The 19,319-nt window shown below is 54.0% G+C and overlaps 1 protein-coding gene across 5 annotated transcripts in view; it reads left to right on the top strand.

Moving 5' to 3' along the window:
* The window catches only part of rnf123 (ring finger protein 123), a 259,771-nt gene that overhangs the window by 45,626 nt on the left and 194,826 nt on the right, over positions 1 to 19,319 (top strand). For all 5 annotated transcript variants that reach the window (XM_090242045.1, XM_090242042.1, XM_090242043.1 and 2 more), the window contains 3 exons: positions 15,242 to 15,342; positions 16,384 to 16,576; positions 16,898 to 17,043. In XM_090242045.1, coding sequence (XP_090098171.1) covers positions 15,242 to 15,342; positions 16,384 to 16,576; positions 16,898 to 17,043 — 440 coding nt within the window. The remainder of the gene's footprint in view (positions 1 to 15,241; positions 15,343 to 16,383; positions 16,577 to 16,897; positions 17,044 to 19,319) is intronic.

The raw sequence follows: 19,319 nt of genomic DNA, 5'->3' as shown, positions 1-19,319 counted from the left end.
GGAGGAGGAGCAGCTCAACCACTAGTGGAGGAGGAAGAGCAGCTCAACCACTTTAGAGGAGGAGAAGGAGGAGGAGCAGCTCAACCACTTCATTAGAGGAGGAGGAGGAGGAGCAGCTCAACCACTAGTGGAGGAGGAGGAGCAGCTCAACTACTTTAGTGGAGGAGGAGGAGAAGGAGGAGGAGCAGCTCAACCACTTTAGTGGAGGAGAAGGAGCAGCTCAACCGCTTTAGAGGAGGAGAAGGAGCACCTCAACCGCTTTAGATGAGAAGGAGGAGGAGGAGAAGGAGCAGCTCAACCACTTTAGTGGAGGAGGAGGAGGAGGAGCAGCTCAACCACTTTAGTGGAGGAGGAGGAGGAGAAGGAGCAGCTCAACCACTAGTGGAGGAGGAGGAGGAGCAGCAGCTCAACCACTTTAGTGGAGGAGGAGGAGTAGCAGCAGCTCAACCACTTTAGTGGAGGAGGAGGAGCAGCTCAACCGCTTTAGTGGAGGAGGAGGAGCAGCTCAACCGCTTTAGTGGAGGAGGAGGAGCAGCTCAACCGCTTTAGTGGAGGAGGAGGAGCAGCTCAACCGCTTTAGTGGAGGAGGAGGAGCAGCTCAACCACTTTAGTGGAGGAGGAGGAGCAGCTCAACCGCTTTAGTGGAGGAGGAGGAGCAGCTCAACAGCTTTAGTGGAGGAGGAGGAGCAGCTCAACCGCTTTAGTGGAGGAGGAGGAGCAGCTCAACCGCTTTAGTGGAGGAGGAGGAGCAGCTCAACCGCTTTAGTGGAGGAGGAGGAGCAGCTCAACCGCTTTAGTGGAGGAGGAGGAGCAGCTCAACCGCTTTAGTGGAGGAGGAGGAGCAGCTCAACCGCTTTAGTGGAGGAGGAGGAGCAGCTCAACCGCTTTAGTTGAGGAGGAGGTGCAGCTCAACCGCTTTAGTGGAGGAGGAGAAGGAGCTCAACCACTTTAGTGGAGGAGGACCATCTCAACCACTTCAGTAGAGGAGGAGGAGGAGGAGCAGCTCAACCACTAGTGGAGGAGGAAGAGCAGCTCAACCACTTTAGTGGAGGAAGAGGAGGAGAAGGAGGAGGAGCAGCTCAACCACTTCATTAGAGGAGGAGGAGGAGGAGCAGCTCAACCACTTGTGGAGGAGGAGGAGCAGCTCAACTACTTTAGTGGAGGAGGAGGAGAAGGAGGAGGAGCAGCTCAACCACTTTAGTGGAGGAGAAGGAGCAGCTCAACCGCTTTAGAGGAGGAGGAGGAGAAGGAGCAGCTCAACCGCTTTAGATGAGGAGGAGGAGGAGGAGAAGGAGCAGCTCAACCACTTTAGTGGAGGAGGAGGAGGAGGAGCAGCTCAACCACTTTAGTGGAGGAGGAGGAGCAGCTCAGCCACTTGAGTGGAGGAGGAGCAGCTCAACCGCTTTAGTGGAGGAGGAGGAGCTCAACCGCTTTAGTGGAGGAGGACCAACTCAACCACTTTAGTGGAGGAGGACCATCTCAACCACTTCAGTAGAGGAGGAGGAGGAGGAGGAGCAGCTCAACCACTAGTGGAGGAGGAAGAGCAGCTCAACCACTTTAGTGGAGGAAGAGGAGGAGGAGAAGGAGGAGGAGCAGCTCAACCACTTTAGTGGAGGAGGAGGAGCAGCAGCTCAACCACTTTAGTGGAGGAGGAGGAGGAGCAGCAGCTCAACCACTTTAGTGGAGGAGGAGGAGGAGCAGCAGCTCAACCACTTTAGTGGAGGAGGAGGAGCAGCAGCTCAACCACTTTAGTGGAGGAGGAGGAGGAGCAGCAGCTCAACCACTTTAGTGGAGGAGGAGGAGGAGGAGCAGCAGCTCAACCACTTTAGTGGAGGAGGAGGAGGAGCAGCAGCTCAACCACTTTAGTGGAGGAGGAGGAGCAGCAGCTCAACCACTTTAGTGGAGGAGGAGGAGGAGCAGCAGCTCAACCACTTTAGAGGAGGAGGAGGAGGAGCAGCAGCTCAACCACTTTAGTGGAGGAGGAGGAGGAGCAGCAGCTCAACCACTTTAGTGGAGGAGGAGGAGCAGCAGCAGCTCAACCACTTTAGTGGAGGAGGAGGAGGAGCAGCAGCAGCTCAACCACTTTAGTGGAGGAGGAGGAGGAGCAGCAGCTCAACCACTTTAGTGGAGGAGGAGGAGGAGCAGCAGCAGCTCAACCACTTTAGTGGAGGAGGAGGAGGAGCAGCAGCTCAACCGCTTTAGTGGAGGAGGAGGAGCAGCTCAACCGCTTTAGTGGAGGAGGAGGAGCAGCTCAACCGCTTTAGTGGAGGAGGAGGAGCAGCTCAACCACTTCAGTAGAGGAGGAGGAGGAGGAGCAGCTCAACCACTAGTGGAGGAGGAAGAGCAGCTCAACCGCTTTAGTGGAGGAAGAGGAGGAGAAGGAGGAGGAGCAGCTCAACCACTAGTGGAGGAGGAGGAGCAGCTCAACTACTTTAGTGGAGGAGAAGGAGGAGGAGCAGCTCAACCACTTTAGTGGAGGAGAAGGAGCAGCTCAACCGCTTTAGAGGAGGAGAAGGAGCAGCTCAACCGCTTTAGAGGAGGAGGAGGAAGAGAAGGAGCAGCTCAACCACTTTAGTGGAGGAGGAGGAGGAGGAGCAGCTCAACCACTTTAGTGGAGGAGGAGGAGGAGCAGCAGCAGCAGCTCAACCACTTTAGTGGAGGAGAAAGAGCAGCTCAACCACTAGTGGAGGAGGAGGAGCAGCAGCTCAACCACTTTAGTGGAGGAGGAGGAGCAGCTCAACCGCTCAACCACTTTAGTGGAGGAGGAGGAGCAGCTCAACCGCTTTAGTGGAGGAGGAGGAGCAGCTCAACCGCTTTAGTGGAGGAGGAGGAGCAGCTCAACCGCTTTAGTGGAGGAGGAGGAGCAGCTCAACCGCTTTAGTGGAGGAGGAGGAGCAGCAGCTCAACCGCTTTAGTGGAGGAGGAGAAGGAGCAGCTCAACCGCTTTAGTGGAGGAGGAGCAGGAGCAGCTCAACCGCTTTAGTGGAGGAGGAGCAGCTCAACCGCTTTAGTGGAGGAGGAGGAGCTCAACCGCTTTAGTGGAGGAGGACCATCTCAACCACTTTAGTGGAGGAGGACCATCTCAACCACTTCAGTAGAGGAGGAGGAGGAGGAGGAGCAGCTCAACCACTAGTGGAGGAGGAAGAGCAGCTCAACCACTTTAGTGGAGGAAGAGGAGGAGAAGGAGGAGGAGCAGCTCAACCACTAGTGGAGGAGGAGGAGCAGCTCAACTACTTTAGTGGAGGAGAAGGAGGAGGAGCAGCTCAACCGCTTTAGAGGAGGAGAAGGAGCAGCTCAACCGCTTTAGATGAGGAGGAGGAGGAGAAGGAGCAGCTCAACCACTTTAGTGGAGGAGGAGCAGCTCAACCACTTTAGTGGAGGAGGAGGAGGAGCAGCAGCAGCAGCTCAACCACTTTAGTGGAGGAGAAGGAGCAGCTCAACCACTAGTGGAGGAGGAGAAGGAGCAGCTCAACCACTAGTGGAGGAGGAGGAGCAGCAGCTCAACCACTTTAGTGGAGGAGGAGGAGCAGCTCAACCGCTCAACCACTTTAGTGGAGGAGGAGGAGCAGCTCAACCGCTTTAGTGGAGGAGGAGCAGCTCAGCCGCTTTAGTGGAGGAGGAGCAGCTCAACCGCTTTAGTGGAGGAGGAGGAGCAGCTCAACCGCTTTAGTGGAGGAGGAGGAGCAGCTCAACCGCTTTAGTTGAGGAGGAGGAGCAGCTCAACCGCTTTAGTGGAGGAGGAGCAGCTCAACCGCTTTAGTGGAGGAGGAGCAGCTCAACCGCTTTAGTGGAGGAGGAGCAGCTCAACCGCTTTAGTGGAGGAGGAGCAGCTCAACCGCTTTAGTGGAGGAGGAGCAGCTCAACCGCTTTAGTGGAGGAGGAGCAGCTCAACCGCTTTAGTGGAGGAGGAGCAGCTCAACCGCTTTAGTGGAGGAGGAGGAGCAGCTCAACCGCTTTAGTGGAGGAGGAGGAGCAGCTCAACCGCTTTAGTGGAGGAGGAGGAGCAGCTCAACCGCTTTAGTGGAGGAGGAGGAGCAGCTCAACCGCTTTAGTGGAGGAGGAGGAGCAGCTCAACCGCTTTAGTGGAGGAGGAGGAGCAGCTCAACCGCTTTAGTGGAGGAGGAGGAGCAGCTCAACCGCTTTAGTGGAGGAGGAGGAGCAGCTCAACCGCTTTAGTGGAGGAGGAGGAGCAGCTCAACCGCTTTAGTGGAGGAGGAGGAGCAGCTCAACCGCTTTAGTGGAGGAGGAGGAGCAGCTCAACCGCTTTAGTGGAGGAGGAGGAGCAGCTCAACCGCTTTAGTGGAGGAGGAGGAGCAGCTCAACCGCTTTAGTGGAGGAGGAGGAGCAGCTCAACCGCTTTAGTGGAGGAGGAGGAGCAGCTCAACCGCTTTAGTGGAGGAGGAGGAGCAGCTCTACCGCTTTAGTGGAGGAGGAGGAGCAGCTCAACCGCTTTAGTGGAGGAGGAGGAGGAGCAGCTCAACCGCTTTAGTGGAGGCGGAGAAGGAGCAGCTCAACCGCTTTAGTGGAGGAGGAGAAGGAGCAGCTCAACCGCTTTAGTGGAGGAGGAGAAGGAGCAGCTCAACCGCTTTAGTGGAGGAGGAGAAGGAGCAGCTCAACCGCTTTAGTGGAGGAGGAGGAGAAGGAGCAGCTCAACCACTTTAGTGGAGGAGGAGGAGCTCAACCACTTTAGTGGAGGAGGACCATCTCAACCACTTTAGTGGAGGAGGAGCAGCTCAACCACTAGTGGAGGAGGAGGAGCAGCTCAACCACTAGTGGAGGAGGAAGAGCAGCTCAACCACTTTAGAGGAGGAGAAGGAGGAGGAGCAGCTCAACCACTTCATTAGAGGAGGAGGAGGAGGAGCAGCTCAACCACTAGTGAAGGAGGAGGAGCAGCTCAACTACTTTAGTGGAGGAGGAGGAGAAGGAGGAGGAGCAGCTCAACCACTTTAGTGGAGGAGAAGGAGCAGCTCAACCGCTTTAGAGGAGGAGAAGGAGCACCTCAACCGCTTTAGATGAGAAGGAGGAGGAGGAGAAGGAGCAGCTCAACCACTTTAGTGGAGGAGGAGGAGGAGGAGCAGCTCAACCACTTTAGTGGAGGAGGAGGAGGAGAAGGAGCAGCTCAACCACTAGTGGAGGAGGAGGAGGAGCAGCAGCTCAACCACTTTAGTGGAGGAGGAGGAGTAGCAGCAGCTCAACCACTTTAGTGGAGGAGGAGGAGCAGCTCAACCGCTTTAGTGGAGGAGGAGGAGCAGCTCAACCGCTTTAGTGGAGGAGGAGGAGCAGCTCAACCGCTTTAGTGGAGGAGGAGGAGCAGCTCAACCACTTTAGTGGAGGAGGAGGAGCAGCTCAACCGCTTTAGTGGAGGAGGAGGAGCAGCTCAACCGCTTTAGTGGAGGAGGAGGAGCAGCTCAACCGCTTTAGTGGAGGAGGAGGAGCAGCTCAACCGCTTTAGTGGAGGAGGAGGAGCAGCTCAACCGCTTTAGTGGAGGAGGAGGAGCAGCTCAACCGCTTTAGTGGAGGAGGAGGAGCAGCTCAACCGCTTTAGTGGAGGAGGAGGAGCAGCTCAACCGCTTTAGTGGAGGAGGAGGTGCAGCTCAACCGCTTTAGTGGAGGAGGAGAAGGAGCTCAACCACTTTAGTGGAGGAGGACCATCTCAACCACTTTAGTGGAGGAGGACCATCTCAACCACTTCAGTAGAGGAGGAGGAGCAGCTCAACCACTTTAGTGGAGGAAGAGGAGGAGAAGGAGGAGGAGCAGCTCAACCACTTCATTAGAGGAGGAGGAGGAGGAGCAGCTCAACCACTTGTGGAGGAGGAGGAGCAGCTCAACTACTTTAGTGGAGGAGGAGGAGAAGGAGGAGGAGCAGCTCAACCACTTTAGTGGAGGAGAAGGAGCAGCTCAACCGCTTTAGAGGAGGAGGAGGAGAAGGAGCAGCTCAACCGCTTTAGATGATGAGGAGGAGGAGGAGGAGGAGAAGGAGCAGCTCAACCACTTTAGTGGAGGAGGAGGAGGAGGAGCAGCTCAACCACTTTAGTGGAGGAGGAGGAGCAGCTCAGCCACTTGAGTGGAGGAGGAGCAGCTCAACCGCTTTAGTGGAGGAGGACCAACTCAACCACTTTAGTGGAGGAGGACCATCTCAACCACTTCAGTAGAGGAGGAGGAGGAGGAGGAGCAGCTCAACCACTAGTGGAGGAGGAAGAGCAGCTCAACCACTTTAGTGGAGGAAGAGGAGGAGGAGAAGGAGGAGGAGCAGCTCAACCACTAGTGGAGGAGGAGGAGCAGCTCAACTACTTTAGTGGAGGAGAAGGAGGAGGAGCAGCTCAACCACTTTAGAGGAGGAGAAGGAGCAGCTCAACCGCTTTAGATGAGGAGGAGGAGGAGAAGGAGCAGCTCAACCACATTAGTGGAGGAGGAGGAGGAGGAGCAGCAGCAGCAGCTCAACCACTTTAGTGGAGGAGAAGGAGCAGCTCAACCGCTTTAGTGGAGGAGGAGGAGGAGCAGCTCTACCGCTTTAGTGGAGGAGGAGCAGCTCTACCGCTTTAGTGGAGGAGGAGGAGCAGCTCAACCGCTTTAGTGGAGGAGGAGGAGCAGCTCAACCGCTTTAGTGGAGGAGGAGGAGCAGCTCAACCGCTTTAGTGGAGGAGGAGGAGCAGCTCAACCACTAGTGGAGGAGGAAGAGCAGCTCAACCACTTTCGTGGAGGAAGAGGAGGAGAAGGAGGAGGAGCAGCTCAACCACTTCATTAGAGGGGGAGGAGGAGCAGCTCAACCACTAGTGGAGGAGGAGGAGCAGCTCAACTACTTTAGTGGAGGAGAAGGAGGAGGAGCAGCTCAACCACTTTAGTGGAGAAGGAGCAGCTCAACCGCTTTAGAGGAGGAGGAGGAAAAGGAGCAGCTCAACCGCTTTAGATGAGGAGGAGGAGGAGGAGGAGCAGCTCAACCACTTTAGTGGAGGAGGAGGAGCAGCAGCTCAACCACTTTAGTGGAGGAGGAGGAGCAGCTCAACCGCTTTAGTGGAGGAGGAGGAGCAGCTCAACCGCTTTAGTGGAGGAGGAGGAGCAGCTCAACCGCTTTAGTGGAGGAGGAGGAGCAGCTCAACCGCTTTAGTGGAGGAGGAGGAGCAGCTCAACCGCTTTAGTGGAGGAGGAGGAGCAGCTCAACCGCTTTAGTGGAGGAGGAGGAGCAGCTCAACCGCTTTAGTGGAGGAGGAGGAGCAGCTCAACCGCTTTAGTGGAGGAGGAGGAGCAGCTCAACCGCTTTAGTGGAGGAGGAGGAGCAGCTCAACCGCTTTAGTGGAGGAGGAGGAGGAGCAGCTCAACCGCTTTAGTGGAGGCGGAGAAGGAGCAGCTCAACCGCTTTAGTGGAGGAGGAGAAGGAGCAGCTCAACCGCTTTAGTGGAGGAGGAGAAGGAGCAGCTCAACCGCTTTAGTGGAGGAGGAGAAGGAGCAGCTCAACCGCTTTAGTGGAGGAGGAGGAGAAGGAGCAGCTCAACCACTTTAGTGGAGGAGGAGGAGCTCAACCACTTTAGTGGAGGAGGACCATCTCAACCACTTCAGTAGAGGAGGAGGAGGAGGAGCAGCTCAACCACTAGTGGAGGAGGAGGAGCAGCTCAACCACTAGTGGAGGAGGAGGAGCAGCTCAACCACTAGTGGAGGAGGAAGAGCAGCTCAACCACTTTAGAGGAGGAGAAGGAGGAGGAGCAGCTCAACCACTTCATTAGAGGAGGAGGAGGAGGAGCAGCTCAACCACTAGTGGAGGAGGAGGAGCAGCTCAACTACTTTAGTGGAGGAGGAGGAGAAGGAGGAGGAGCAGCTCAACCACTTTAGTGGAGGAGAAGGAGCAGCTCAACCGCTTTAGAGGAGGAGAAGGAGCACCTCAACCACTTTAGTGGAGGAGGAGGAGGAGGAGCAGCTCAACCACTTTAGTGGAGGAGGAGGAGGAGAAGGAGCAGCTCAACCACTAGTGGAGGAGGAGGAGGAGCAGCAGCTCAACCACTTTAGTGGAGGAGGAGGAGTAGCAGCAGCTCAACCACTTTAGTGGAGGAGGAGGAGCAGCTCAACCGCTTTAGTGGAGGAGGAGGAGCAGCTCAACCGCTTTAGTGGAGGAGGAGGAGCAGCTCAACCGCTTTAGTGGAGGAGGAGGAGCAGCTCAACCACTTTAGTGGAGGAGGAGGAGCAGCTCAACCGCTTTAGTGGAGGAGGAGGAGCAGCTCAACCGCTTTAGTGGAGGAGGAGGAGCAGCTCAACCGCTTTAGTGGAGGAGGAGGAGCAGCTCAACCGCTTTAGTGGAGGAGGAGGAGCAGCTCAACCGCTTTAGTGGAGGAGGAGGAGCAGCTCAACCGCTTTAGTGGAGGAGGAGGAGCAGCTCAACCGCTTTAGTGGAGGAGGAGGAGCAGCTCAACCGCTTTAGTGGAGGAGGAGGAGCAGCTCAACCGCTTTAGTGGAGGAGGAGGAGCAGCTCAACCGCTTTAGTGGAGGAGGAGGAGCAGCTCAACCGCTTTAGTGGAGGAGGAGGAGCAGCTCAACCGCTTTAGTGGAGGAGGAGGTGCAGCTCAACCGCTTTAGTGGAGGAGGAGAAGGAGCTCAACCACTTTAGTGGAGGAGGACCATCTCAACCACTTCAGTAGAGGAGGAGGAGGAGGAGCAGCTCAACCACTAGTGGAGGAGGAAGAGCAGCTCAACCACTTTAGTGGAGGAAGAGGAGGAGAAGGAGGAGGAGCAGCTCAACCACTTCATTAGAGGAGGAGGAGGAGGAGCAGCTCAACCACTTGTGGAGGAGGAGGAGCAGCTCAACTACTTTAGTGGAGGAGGAGGAGAAGGAGGAGGAGCAGCTCAACCACTTTAGTGGAGGAGAAGGAGCAGCTCAACCGCTTTAGAGGAGGAGGAGGAGAAGGAGCAGCTCAACCGCTTTAGATGAGGAGGAGGAGGAGGAGAAGGAGCAGCTCAACCACTTTAGTGGAGGAGGAGGAGGAGGAGCAGCTCAACCACTTTAGTGGAGGAGGAGGAGCAGCTCAACCGCTTTAGTGGAGGAGGAGGAGCTCAACCGCTTTAGTGGAGGAGGACCAACTCAACCACTTTAGTGGAGGAGGACCATCTCAACCACTTCAGTAGAGGAGGAGGAGGAGGAGGAGCAGCTCAACCACTAGTGGAGGAAGAGGAGGAGGAGAAGGAGGAGGAGCAGCTCAACCACTAGTGGAGGAGGAGGAGCAGCTCAACTACTTTAGTGGAGGAGGAGGAGCAGCTCAACCACTTTAGAGGAGGAGAAGGAGCAGCTCAACCGCTTTAGAGGAGGAGAAGGAGCAGCTCAACCGCTTTAGATGAGGAGGAGGAGGAGAAGGAGCAGCTCAACCACTTTAGTGGAGGAGGAGCAGCTCAACCACTTTAGTGGAGGAGGAGGAGAAGCAGCAGCAGCAGCTCAACCACTTTAGTGGAGGAGAAGGAGCAGCTCAACCGCTTTAGTGGAGGAGGAGGAGCAGCTCTACCGCTTTAGTGGAGGAGGAGGAGCAGCTCTACCGCTTTAGTGGAGGAGGAGGAGCAGCTCAACCGCTTTAGTGGAGGAGGAGGAGCAGCTCAACCGCTTTAGTGGAGGAGGAGGAGCAGCTCAACCGCTTTAGTGGAGGAGGAGGAGCAGCTCAACCACTAGTGGAGGAGGAAGAGCAGCTCAACCACTTTAGTGGAGGAAGAGGAGGAGAAGGAGGAGGAGCAGCTCAACCACTTCATTAGAGGGGGAGGAGGAGCAGCTCAACCACTAGTGGAGGAGGAGGAGCAGCTCAACTACTTTAGTGGAGGAGAAGGAGGAGGAGCAGCTCAACCACTTTAGTGGAGGAGAAGGAGCAGCTCAACCGCTTTAGAGGAGGAGGAGGAGAAGGAGCAGCTCAACCGCTTTAGATGAGGAGGAGGAGGAGAAGGAGCAGCTCAACCACTTTAGTGGAGGAGGAGGAGGAGGAGCAGCAGCTCAACCACTTTAGTGGAGGAGGAGGAGCAGCAGCTCAACCACTTTAGTGGAGGAGGAGGAGCAGCTCAACCGCTCAACCACTTTAGTGGAGGAGGAGGAGCAGCTCAACCGCTTTAGTGGAGGAGGAGCAGCTCAGCCGCTTTAGTGGAGGAGGAGGAGCAGCTCAGCCGCTTTAGTGGAGGAGGAGGAGCAGCTCAACCGCTTTAGTGGAGGAGGAGGAGCAGCTCAACCGCTTTAGTGGAGGAGGAGGAGCAGCTCAACCGCTTTAGTGGAGGAGGAGCAGCTCAACCGCTTTAGTGGAGGAGGAGCAGCTCAACCGCTTTAGTGGAGGAGGAGCAGCTCAACCGCTTTAGTGGAGGAGGAGGAGCAGCTCAACCGCTTTAGTGGAGGAGGAGGAGCAGCTCAACCGCTTTATTGGAGGAGGAGGAGCAGCTCAACCGCTTTAGTGGAGGAGGAGGAGCAGCTCAACCGCTTTAGTGGAGGAGGAGGAGCAGCTCAACCGCTTTAGTGGAGGAGGAGGAGCAGCTCAACCGCTTTAGTGGAGGAGGAGGAGCAGCTCAACCGCTTTAGTGGAGGAGGAGGAGCAGCTCAACCGCTTTAGTGGAGGAGGAGGAGCAGCTCAACCGCTTTAGTGGAGGAGGAGGAGCAGCTCAACCGCTTTAGTGGAGGAGGAGGAGCAGCTCAACCGCTTTAGTGGAGGAGGAGGAGCAGCTCAACCGCTTTAGTGGAGGAGGAGGAGCAGCTCAACCGCTTTAGTGGAGGAGGAGGAGCAGCTCAACCGCTTTAGTGGAGGAGGAGGAGCAGCTCAACCGCTTTAGTGGAGGAGGAGGAGCAGCTCAACCGCTTTAGTGGAGGAGGAGGAGCAGCTCAACCGCTTTAGTGGAGGAGGAGGAGCAGCTCAACCGCTTTAGTGGAGGAGGAGGAGCAGCTCAACCGCTTTAGTGGAGGAGGAGGAGCAGCTCAACCGCTTTAGTGGAGGAGGAGGAGCAGCTCAACCGCTTTAGTGGAGGAGGAGGAGCAGCTCAACCGCTTTAGTGGAGGAGGAGGAGCAGCTCAACCGCTTTAGTGGAGGAGGAGGAGCAGCTCAACCGCTTTAGTGGAGGAGGAGGAGCAGCTCAATCGCTTTAGTGGAGGAGGAGGAGCAGCTCAACCGCTTTAGTGGAGGAGGAGGAGCAGCTCAACCGCTTTAGTGGAGGAGGAGGAGCAGCTCAACCGCTTTAGTGGAGGAGGAGGAGCAGCTCAACCGCTTTAGTGGAGGAGGAGGAGCAGCTCAACCGCTTTAGTGGAGGAGGAGGAGCAGCTCAACCGCTTTAGTGGAGGAGGAGGAGCAGCTCAACCGCTTTAGTGGAGGAGGAGGAGCAGCTCAACCGCTTTAGTGGAGGAGGACCATCTCAACCACTTTAGTGGAGGAGGACCCTCTCAACCACTTCAGTAGAGGAGGAGGAGGAGGAGCAGCTCAACCACTAGTGGAGGAGGAAGAGCAGCTCAACCACTTTAGAGAAGGAGGAGGAGCAGCTCAACCACTTCATTAGAGGAGGAGGAGGAGGAGCAGCTCAACCACTAGTGGAGGAGGAGGAGCAGCTCAACTACTTTAGTGGAGGAGGAGGAGAAGGAGGAGGAGCAGCTCAACCACTTTAGTGGAGGAGAAGGAGCAGCTCAACCGCTTTAGAGGAGGAGAAGGAGCACCTCAACCGCTTTAGATGAGGAGGAGGAGGAGGAGAAGGAGCAGCTCAACCACTTTAGTGGAGGAGGAGGAGGAGGAGCAGCTCAACCACTTTAGTGGAAGAGGAGGAGGAGCAGCAGCAGCTCAACCACTTTAGTGGAGGAGAAGGAGCAGCTCAACCACTAGTATAGGAGGAGGAGGAGCAGCAGCTCAACCACTTTAGTGGAGGAGGAGGAGTAGCAGCAGCTCAACCACTTTAGTGGAGGAGGAGTAGCAGCTCAACCGCTTTAGTGGAGGAGGAGGAGCAGCTCAACCGCTTTAGTGGAGGAGGAGGAGCAGCTCAACCGCTTTAGTGGAGGAGGAGGAGCAGCTCAACCGCTTTAGTGGAGGAGGAGGAGCAGCTCAACCGCTTTAGTGGAGGAGGAGGAGCAGCTCTACCGCTTTAGTGGAGGAGGAGGAGCAGCTCTACCGCTTTAGTGGAGGAGGAGGAGCAGCTCTACCGCTTTAGTGGAGGAGGAGGAGCAGCTCTACCGCTTTAGTGGAGGAGGAGGAGCAGCTCAACCGCTTTAGTGGAGGAGGAGGAGCAGCTCAACCGCTTTAGTGGAGGAGGAGGAGGAGCAGCTCAACCGCTTTAGTGGAGGAGGAGGAGGAGCAGCTCAACCACTTTAGTGGAGGAGGAGGAGCAGCTCAACCGCTTTAGTGGAGGAGGAGGAGCAGCTCAACCGCTTTAGTGGAGGAGGAGGAGCAGCTCAACCGCTTTAGTGGAGGAGGAGGAGCAGCTCTACCGCTTTAGTGGAGGAGGAGGAGCAGCTCTACCGCTTTAGTGGAGGAGGAGGAGCAGCTCAACCGCTTTAGTGGAGGAGGAGGAGCAGCTCAACCGCTTTAGTGGAGGAGGAGGAGCAGCTCAACCGCTTTAGTGGAGGAGGAGGAGCAGCTCAACCACTAGTGGAGGAGGAAGAGCAGCTCAACCACTTTAGTGGAGGAAGAGGAGGAGAAGGAGGAGGAGCAGCTCAACCACTAGTGGAGGAGGAGGAGCAGCTCAACTACTTTAGTGGAGGAGAAGGAGGAGGAGCAGCTCAACCACTTTAGTGGAGGAGAAGGAGCAGCTCAACCGCTTTAGAGGAGGAGGAGGAGAAGGAGCAGCTCAACCGCTTTAGATGAGGAGGAGGAGGAGGAGAAGGAGCAGCTCAACCACTTTAGTGGAGGAGGAGGAGGAGGAGGAGCAGCTCAACCACTTTAGTGGAGGAGGAGGAGGAGGAGCAGCTCAGCCACTTTAGTGGAGGAGGAGCCGCTCAACCACTTTAGATGAGGAGGAGGAGGAGGAGAAGGAGCAGCTCAACCACTTTAGTGGAGGAGGAGGAGGAGGAGGAGGAGGAGGAGGAGGAGGAGGAGCAGCTCAGCCACTTTAGTGGAGGAGGAGAAGGAGGAGAAGCTGGCTGGTGATGGATTGTTTTGGACGTGGGCTGAGTACCAAATGGCACCATATTCCCTTCATAGTGCACTACTTTTGACCAATGGCTATAGAGCTCTGGTCAAAAGTAGTGCACTGTGTAGGGAAATTGGGTGCGTTTTGGGACTTAGCCCTCTAATGTGATGGATTTGAAGTTAGAGTAGTTTAGGACCTGGATTCGTCGACGGCAGCAGCAGTGGCCTCCCCACCTGACCATGAACAACGTGTCCCCTCTGTTCCACAGTACTGGGAGGTGGAACCTGGCCCTGCAAACACATCTGACCAGTTCTAGATTTATGGACACGTCCTCTGATCGGATTTTAATAGACTTGTAGATTTACGATGGTTCTGGGTTGATCAGAAGTGTAAGCAACAATATCCAGACACTTAGAGGTCAGCACTGACTCTGTAATGAATTCTCTATATCACCATAGCAATCAACCTATCAACATCACTAGACTGTCACAATAATGACTGTAATCAAATGGCTACCCTGACTATTTGCTTTGTGTTTGCGCCCCCCCCCCCCCCCAAACCCCTCTCTTACGCTGCTGCTACTCTCTGTTTATCATAAATGCATAGTCACTTTAACTATTCATTCATGTACATACTACCTCAATTGGCCAGACTAACCGGTGCCTGTAGGTAGCCTCCCTACTGTATATAGCCTCCCTACTGTATATAGCCTCTACTGTATAAAGCCTCCCTACTGTATAAAGCCTCTCTACTGTATATAGCCTCTCTACTGTATATAGCCTCTCTACTGTATATAGCCTCTCTACTGTATATAGCCTCCCTACTGTATATAGCCTCCCTACTGTATATAGCCTCCCTACTGTATATAGCCTCCCTACTGTATAAAGCCTCTACTGTATATAGCCTCTCTACTGTATATAGCCTCCCTACTGTATATAGCCTCCCTACTGTATATAGCCTCCCTACTGTATATAGCCTCCCTACTGTATATAGCCTCCATACTGTATATAGCCTCCCTACTGTATATAGCCTCCCTACTGTATATAGCCTCCCTACTGTATATAGCCTCCCTACTGTATATAGCCTCCCTACTGTATATAGCCTCCCTACTGTATATAGCCTCTCTACTGTATATAGCCTCTCTACTGTATATAGCCTCTCTACTGTATATAGCCTCTCTACTGTATATAGCCTCTCTACTGTATATAGCCTCTCTACTGTATATAGTCTCTCTACTGTATATAGTCTCTCTACTGTATATAGCCTCTCTACTGTATATAGCCTCTCTACTGTATATAGCCTCTCTACTGTATATAGCCTCCCTACTGTATATAGCCTCCCTACTGTATATAGCCTCCCTACTGTATATAGCCTCTCTACTGTATATAGCCTCTCTACTGTATATAGCCTCTCTACTGTATATAGCCTCTCTACTGTTATAGCCTCTACTGTATATAGCCTCCCTACTGTATAAAGCCTCTACTGTATATAGCCTCTCTACTGTATATAGCCTCTCTACTGTATATAGCCTCTCTACTGTATATAGCCTCTCTACTGTATATAGCCTCTCTACTGTATATAGCCTCTCTACTGTATATAGCCTCTCTACTGTATATAGCCTCCCTAATGTATATAGCCTGGTTGTGTAGAACTGGTTGTGCTTGGCAGGAGAGGTTAGCTTCCTGGTGGTCAGAACTGGTTGTGCTTGGCAGGAGAGGTTAGCTTCCTGGTGGTCAGAACTGGTTGTGCTTGGCAGGAGAGGTTAGCTTCCTGGTGGTCAGAACTGGTTGTGCTTGGCAGGAGAGGTTAGCTTCCTGGTGGTCAGAACTGGTTGTGCTTGGCAGGAGAGGTTAGCTTCCTGGTGGTCAGAACTGGTTGTGCTTGGCAGGAGAGGTTAGCTTCCTGGTGGTCAGAACTGGTTGTGCTTGGCAGGAGAGGTTAGCTTCCTGGTGGTCAGAACTGGTTGTCCTTGGCAGGAGAGGTTAGCTTCCTGGTGGTCAGAACTCGTTTAAACATTCTAATGGTTTGAAACCAAAGATAATGGAAACAGGATACGGCCTGTCTGGAGACAGGATACGGCCTGTCTGGAGACAGGATACGGCCTGTCTGGAGACAGGATACGGCCTGTCTGGAGACAGGATACGGCCTGTTGTATTATGATGTAATTGTTGTGCTGTGTTTGTCTGTTTTCTGCTTCTAGACGACCTGGCCTCCAAAGCCAACATCCTCATGGACCCGGCTGAGATCCAGGCTACCTCTATGGATGATTTGGATGAGGAGGAGGAGAGTGGCTCAGCTCAGGTACAGACTAGGGTGTCATCCTCCACACTCATGTTCTTGTATATCATCCACCTAGACCATATACATTTTGATTTGACTGGGGACTTGATTCCACCATATTGGTGTTCTCAAGTCTAAATTCTCCCTTTTTTTGGGGTACAGCGTTTTCAATCACGTTTTATTTGTCATTGCGCCGAATATAACAGGTGTAGACTTGACCCTGAAATGCTCATTTATACAAGCCCTTTCCCAATAATGCGGAGTTAAAAAGTTATAATTACCAAATAAGAAAAAATAGGAAATAGTTACACAATAAAATAACAATGAGGCTATGTACAAGTAGCACCGGTACTGAGTCAATGTGCAGGGGTACCAGGTAGTAATGAGGCTATATACGAGGAGTACCAGTACTGAGTCAATGTGCAGGGGTACCAGGTAGTAATGAGGCTATATACGAGGAGTACCAGTACTGAGTCAATGTGCAGGGGTACCAGGTAGTAATGAGGCTATATACGAGGAGTACCAGTACTGAGTCAATGTGCAGGGGTACCAGGTAGTAATGAGGCTATATACGAGGAGTACCAGTACTGAGTCAATGTGCAGGGGTACCTGGTAGTAATGAGGCTATATACGAGGAGTACCAGTACTGAGTCAATGTGCAGGGGTACCAGGTAGTAATGAGGTAATGCACTACGTACATAAAAGTATGTGGACACCCATTCAAATGAGTGGATTCAGCTATTTCAGACACACTAGTTGCTGACAGGTCTATTTATTATTATTTATTTTTAATCCATCCTTTATTTACTATGCAAGTCAGTTAAGAACAAATTCTTATTTACAATGGAACAGTGGGTTAACTGCCTTGTTCAGGGGCAGAACGACAGATTTTTACCTTGTCAGCTCGGGGATTCGATCCAGCAACCTTTCGGCCCAACGCTCTAACCACTAGGCTACCTGACGCCCCGTTATAGAGTGATGGGTGACTTACTGTCATTTATACAGTGTTACCAACATGTCTCTATGTATTGGAGCGCTTCATGTCTATCTGTCCTGTAACAGAGGCCTTTTGGAGCGGTGGCTATGGGTGGTGCCCTGGCCAGACCCAGCTGGCTCAGTTCTCCCACTCTGGGCCGAGCCAATCGTTTCCTGAGTACTGCTGCCGTCAGCCTCATGACTCCCAGGCGACCCCTGGCACCCCCGGAGAAAGTTAAAGTTCGCACCCTGGCCGTGGAGCAGAGGACGGAGGAGGACAGTGAGTGGCTTTTTTACCTTGAATATACATGGAGGGCGTATTGAGAACGTTTATCTCTCTTTCTCCGTCTTTCACTCTCTCGCTTTCTGTCTTTCAACCACCACTGTAAATATAGAGTTTAGTCGACAGATGTCAAGGCTAAAGTACAGAAAATGTAGTGGGGTGCCAATTATCTGCGGATGAGTGTGAAAACGTATTCATCACCTCTAGAAATGGTCTAGTACTTTTTGACCTATTATTACCTGGGTGTCTAGTTATTGTACTGAACGGAACACCAGGTTAGGAACATGATGTTTTCTTTCTTCCCTTCCTCTCCTCAAGTCGAGGGAAGCCATGGTAACGACGGCCTGTTGCTGGGGCGACCGTTGGAAGAGCCCGACCATCCAATCACGGAGAAGTCCCTGCTGGAGATTTTGGATGGGATTGTGATGATGTACAACCTGAGTGTTCATCAACAGCTGGGCAAGGTAAGAGGCTGAGGGAACCTGGTCTAAAGCAGTGCACCGTGGGGGTCTGGTCTAAAGCAGTGCACCGTGGGGGTCTGGTCTAAAGCAGTGCACCGTGGGGGTCTAAAGTAGTGCACCGTGGGGGTCTAAAGTAGTGCACCATGGGGGTCTAAAGCAGTGCACCATGGGGGTCTAAAGCAGTGCACCGTCGGGGTCTAAAGTAGTGCACCGTGGGGGTCTAAAGTAGTGCACCGTGGGGGTCTAAAGTAGTGCACCGTGGGGGTCTAAAGCAGTGCACCGTGGGGGTCTGGTCTAAAGTAGTGCACCGTGGGGGTCTGGTCTAAAGTAGTGCACCGTGGGGGTCTGGTCTAAAGCAGTGCTCCGTGGGGGTCTGGTCTAAAGCAGTGCACCGTGGGGGTCTGGTCTAAAGCACTGCACCGTGGGGGTCTGGTCTAAAGTAGTGCACCGTGGGGGTCTGGTCTAAAGCAGTGCACCGTGGGGGTCTGGTCTAAAGTAGTGCACCGTGGGGGTCTGGTCTAAAGCAGTGCACCGTGGGGGTCTGGTCTAAAGTAGTGCACCATGGGGGTCTGGTCTAAAGCAGTGCACCGTGGGGGTCTGGTCTAAAGCAGTGCACCGTGGAGGTCTGGTCTAAAGCAGTGCACCATGGGGGTCTGGTCTAAAGCAGTGCACCGTGGGGGTCTGGTCTAAAGCAGTGCACCGTGGGGGTCTGGTCTAAAGCAGTGCACCGTGGGGGTCTGGTCTAAAGCAGTGCACCGTGGGGGTCTGGTCTAAAGCAGTACACCGTGGGGGTCTGGTCTAAAGCACTGCACCGTGGGGGTCTGGTCTAAAGCAGTGCACCGTGGGGGTCTGGTCTAAAGTAGTGCACCGTGGGGGTCTGGTCTAAAGTAGTGCACCGTGGGGGTCTGGTCTAAAGCACTGCACCGTGGGGGTCTGGTCTAAAGCAGTGCACCGTGGGGGTCTGGTCTAAAGTAGTGCATCGTGGGGGTCTGGTCTAAAGCAGTGCACCGTGGGGGTCCGGTCTAAAGCAGTGCACCGTGGGGGTCTGGTCTAAAGCAGTGCACCGTGGGGGTCTGGTCTAAAGCAGTGCACCGTGGGGGTCTGGTCTAAAGCAGTGCACCGTGGGGGTCTGGTCTAAAGCAGTGCACCGTGGGGGTCTGGTCTAAAGCAGTGCACCGTGGGGGTCTGGTCTAAAGCAGTGCACCGTGGTGGTCTGGTCTAAAGCAGTGCACCGTGGGGGTCTGGTCTAAAGCAGTGCACCGTGGGGGTCTGGTCTAAAGCAGTGCACCGTGGGGGTCTGGTCTAAAGCAGTGCACCGTGGGGGTCTGGTCTAAAGCAGTGCACCGTGGGGGTCTGGTCTAAAGCAGTGCACCGTGGGGGTCTGGTCTAAAGCAGTGCACCGTGGGGGTCTGGTCTAAAGCAGTGCACCGTGGGGGTCTGGTCTAAAGCAGTCCATCGTGGGGTCTGGTCTAAAGTAGTGCACCGTGGGGGTCTGGTCTAAAGTAGTGCACCGTGGGGGTCTGGTCTAAAGTAGTGCACCGTGGGGGTCTGGTCTAAAGTAGTGCACCGTGGGGGTCTAAAGTAGTGCACTATAAAGGGAATTAAGGGATCTGTTGAGGTCAATACGGAACCGTAATGGAGCCGCTGTGTTGAGATTTGAAATGCTCTCTGGGTAAGAGTTTGAGGTGCAATTATGTCCACTGGAGACCATTCAACAGGACAGGGAATAGATGACCAACAGGACACGGTGCAGGGGGCCATTGAACAGGACAGTGATTAGATGACCGTTCATTAGGACAAGGTTATTGGGGGAGCTCATTAGGACAAGGTTATTGGGGGGCGCTCATTAGGACAAGGTTATTGGGGGGCGCTCATTGGGACAAGGTTATTGGGGGGCGCTCATTAGGACAAGGTTATTGGGGGGGCGCTCATTAGGACAAGGTTATTGGGGGCGCTCATTAGGACAAGGTTATTGGGGGCGCTCATTAGGACAAGGTTATTGGGGGGCGCTCATTAGGACAAGGTTATTGGGGGGCGCTCATTAGGACAAGGTTATTGGGGGGCGCTCAATAGGACAAGGTTATTGGGGGGCGCTCATTAGGACAAGGTTATTGGGGGGCGCTCATTAGGACAAGGTTATTGGGGGGCGCTCATTAGGACAAGGTTATTGGGGGGCGCTCATTAGGACAAGGGCACAGCCAGGGTAACCGTTGTGTAGTTCAGATTGGTTAACGTCTCTTAAGTGAAGTAGTCAACAAACACACACAGGCCTTGGTTCA

This window comes from Oncorhynchus mykiss, chromosome 7 (genome assembly GCF_057628025.1).
Source record: "Oncorhynchus mykiss isolate SJ-2025 chromosome 7, ASM5762802v1, whole genome shotgun sequence".
NCBI classification, from domain to species: domain Eukaryota; kingdom Metazoa; phylum Chordata; class Actinopteri; order Salmoniformes; family Salmonidae; genus Oncorhynchus; species Oncorhynchus mykiss.
Note: the sequence above shows the minus strand (reverse complement) of the source record. Positions and strands in the feature narration are given on the sequence as shown.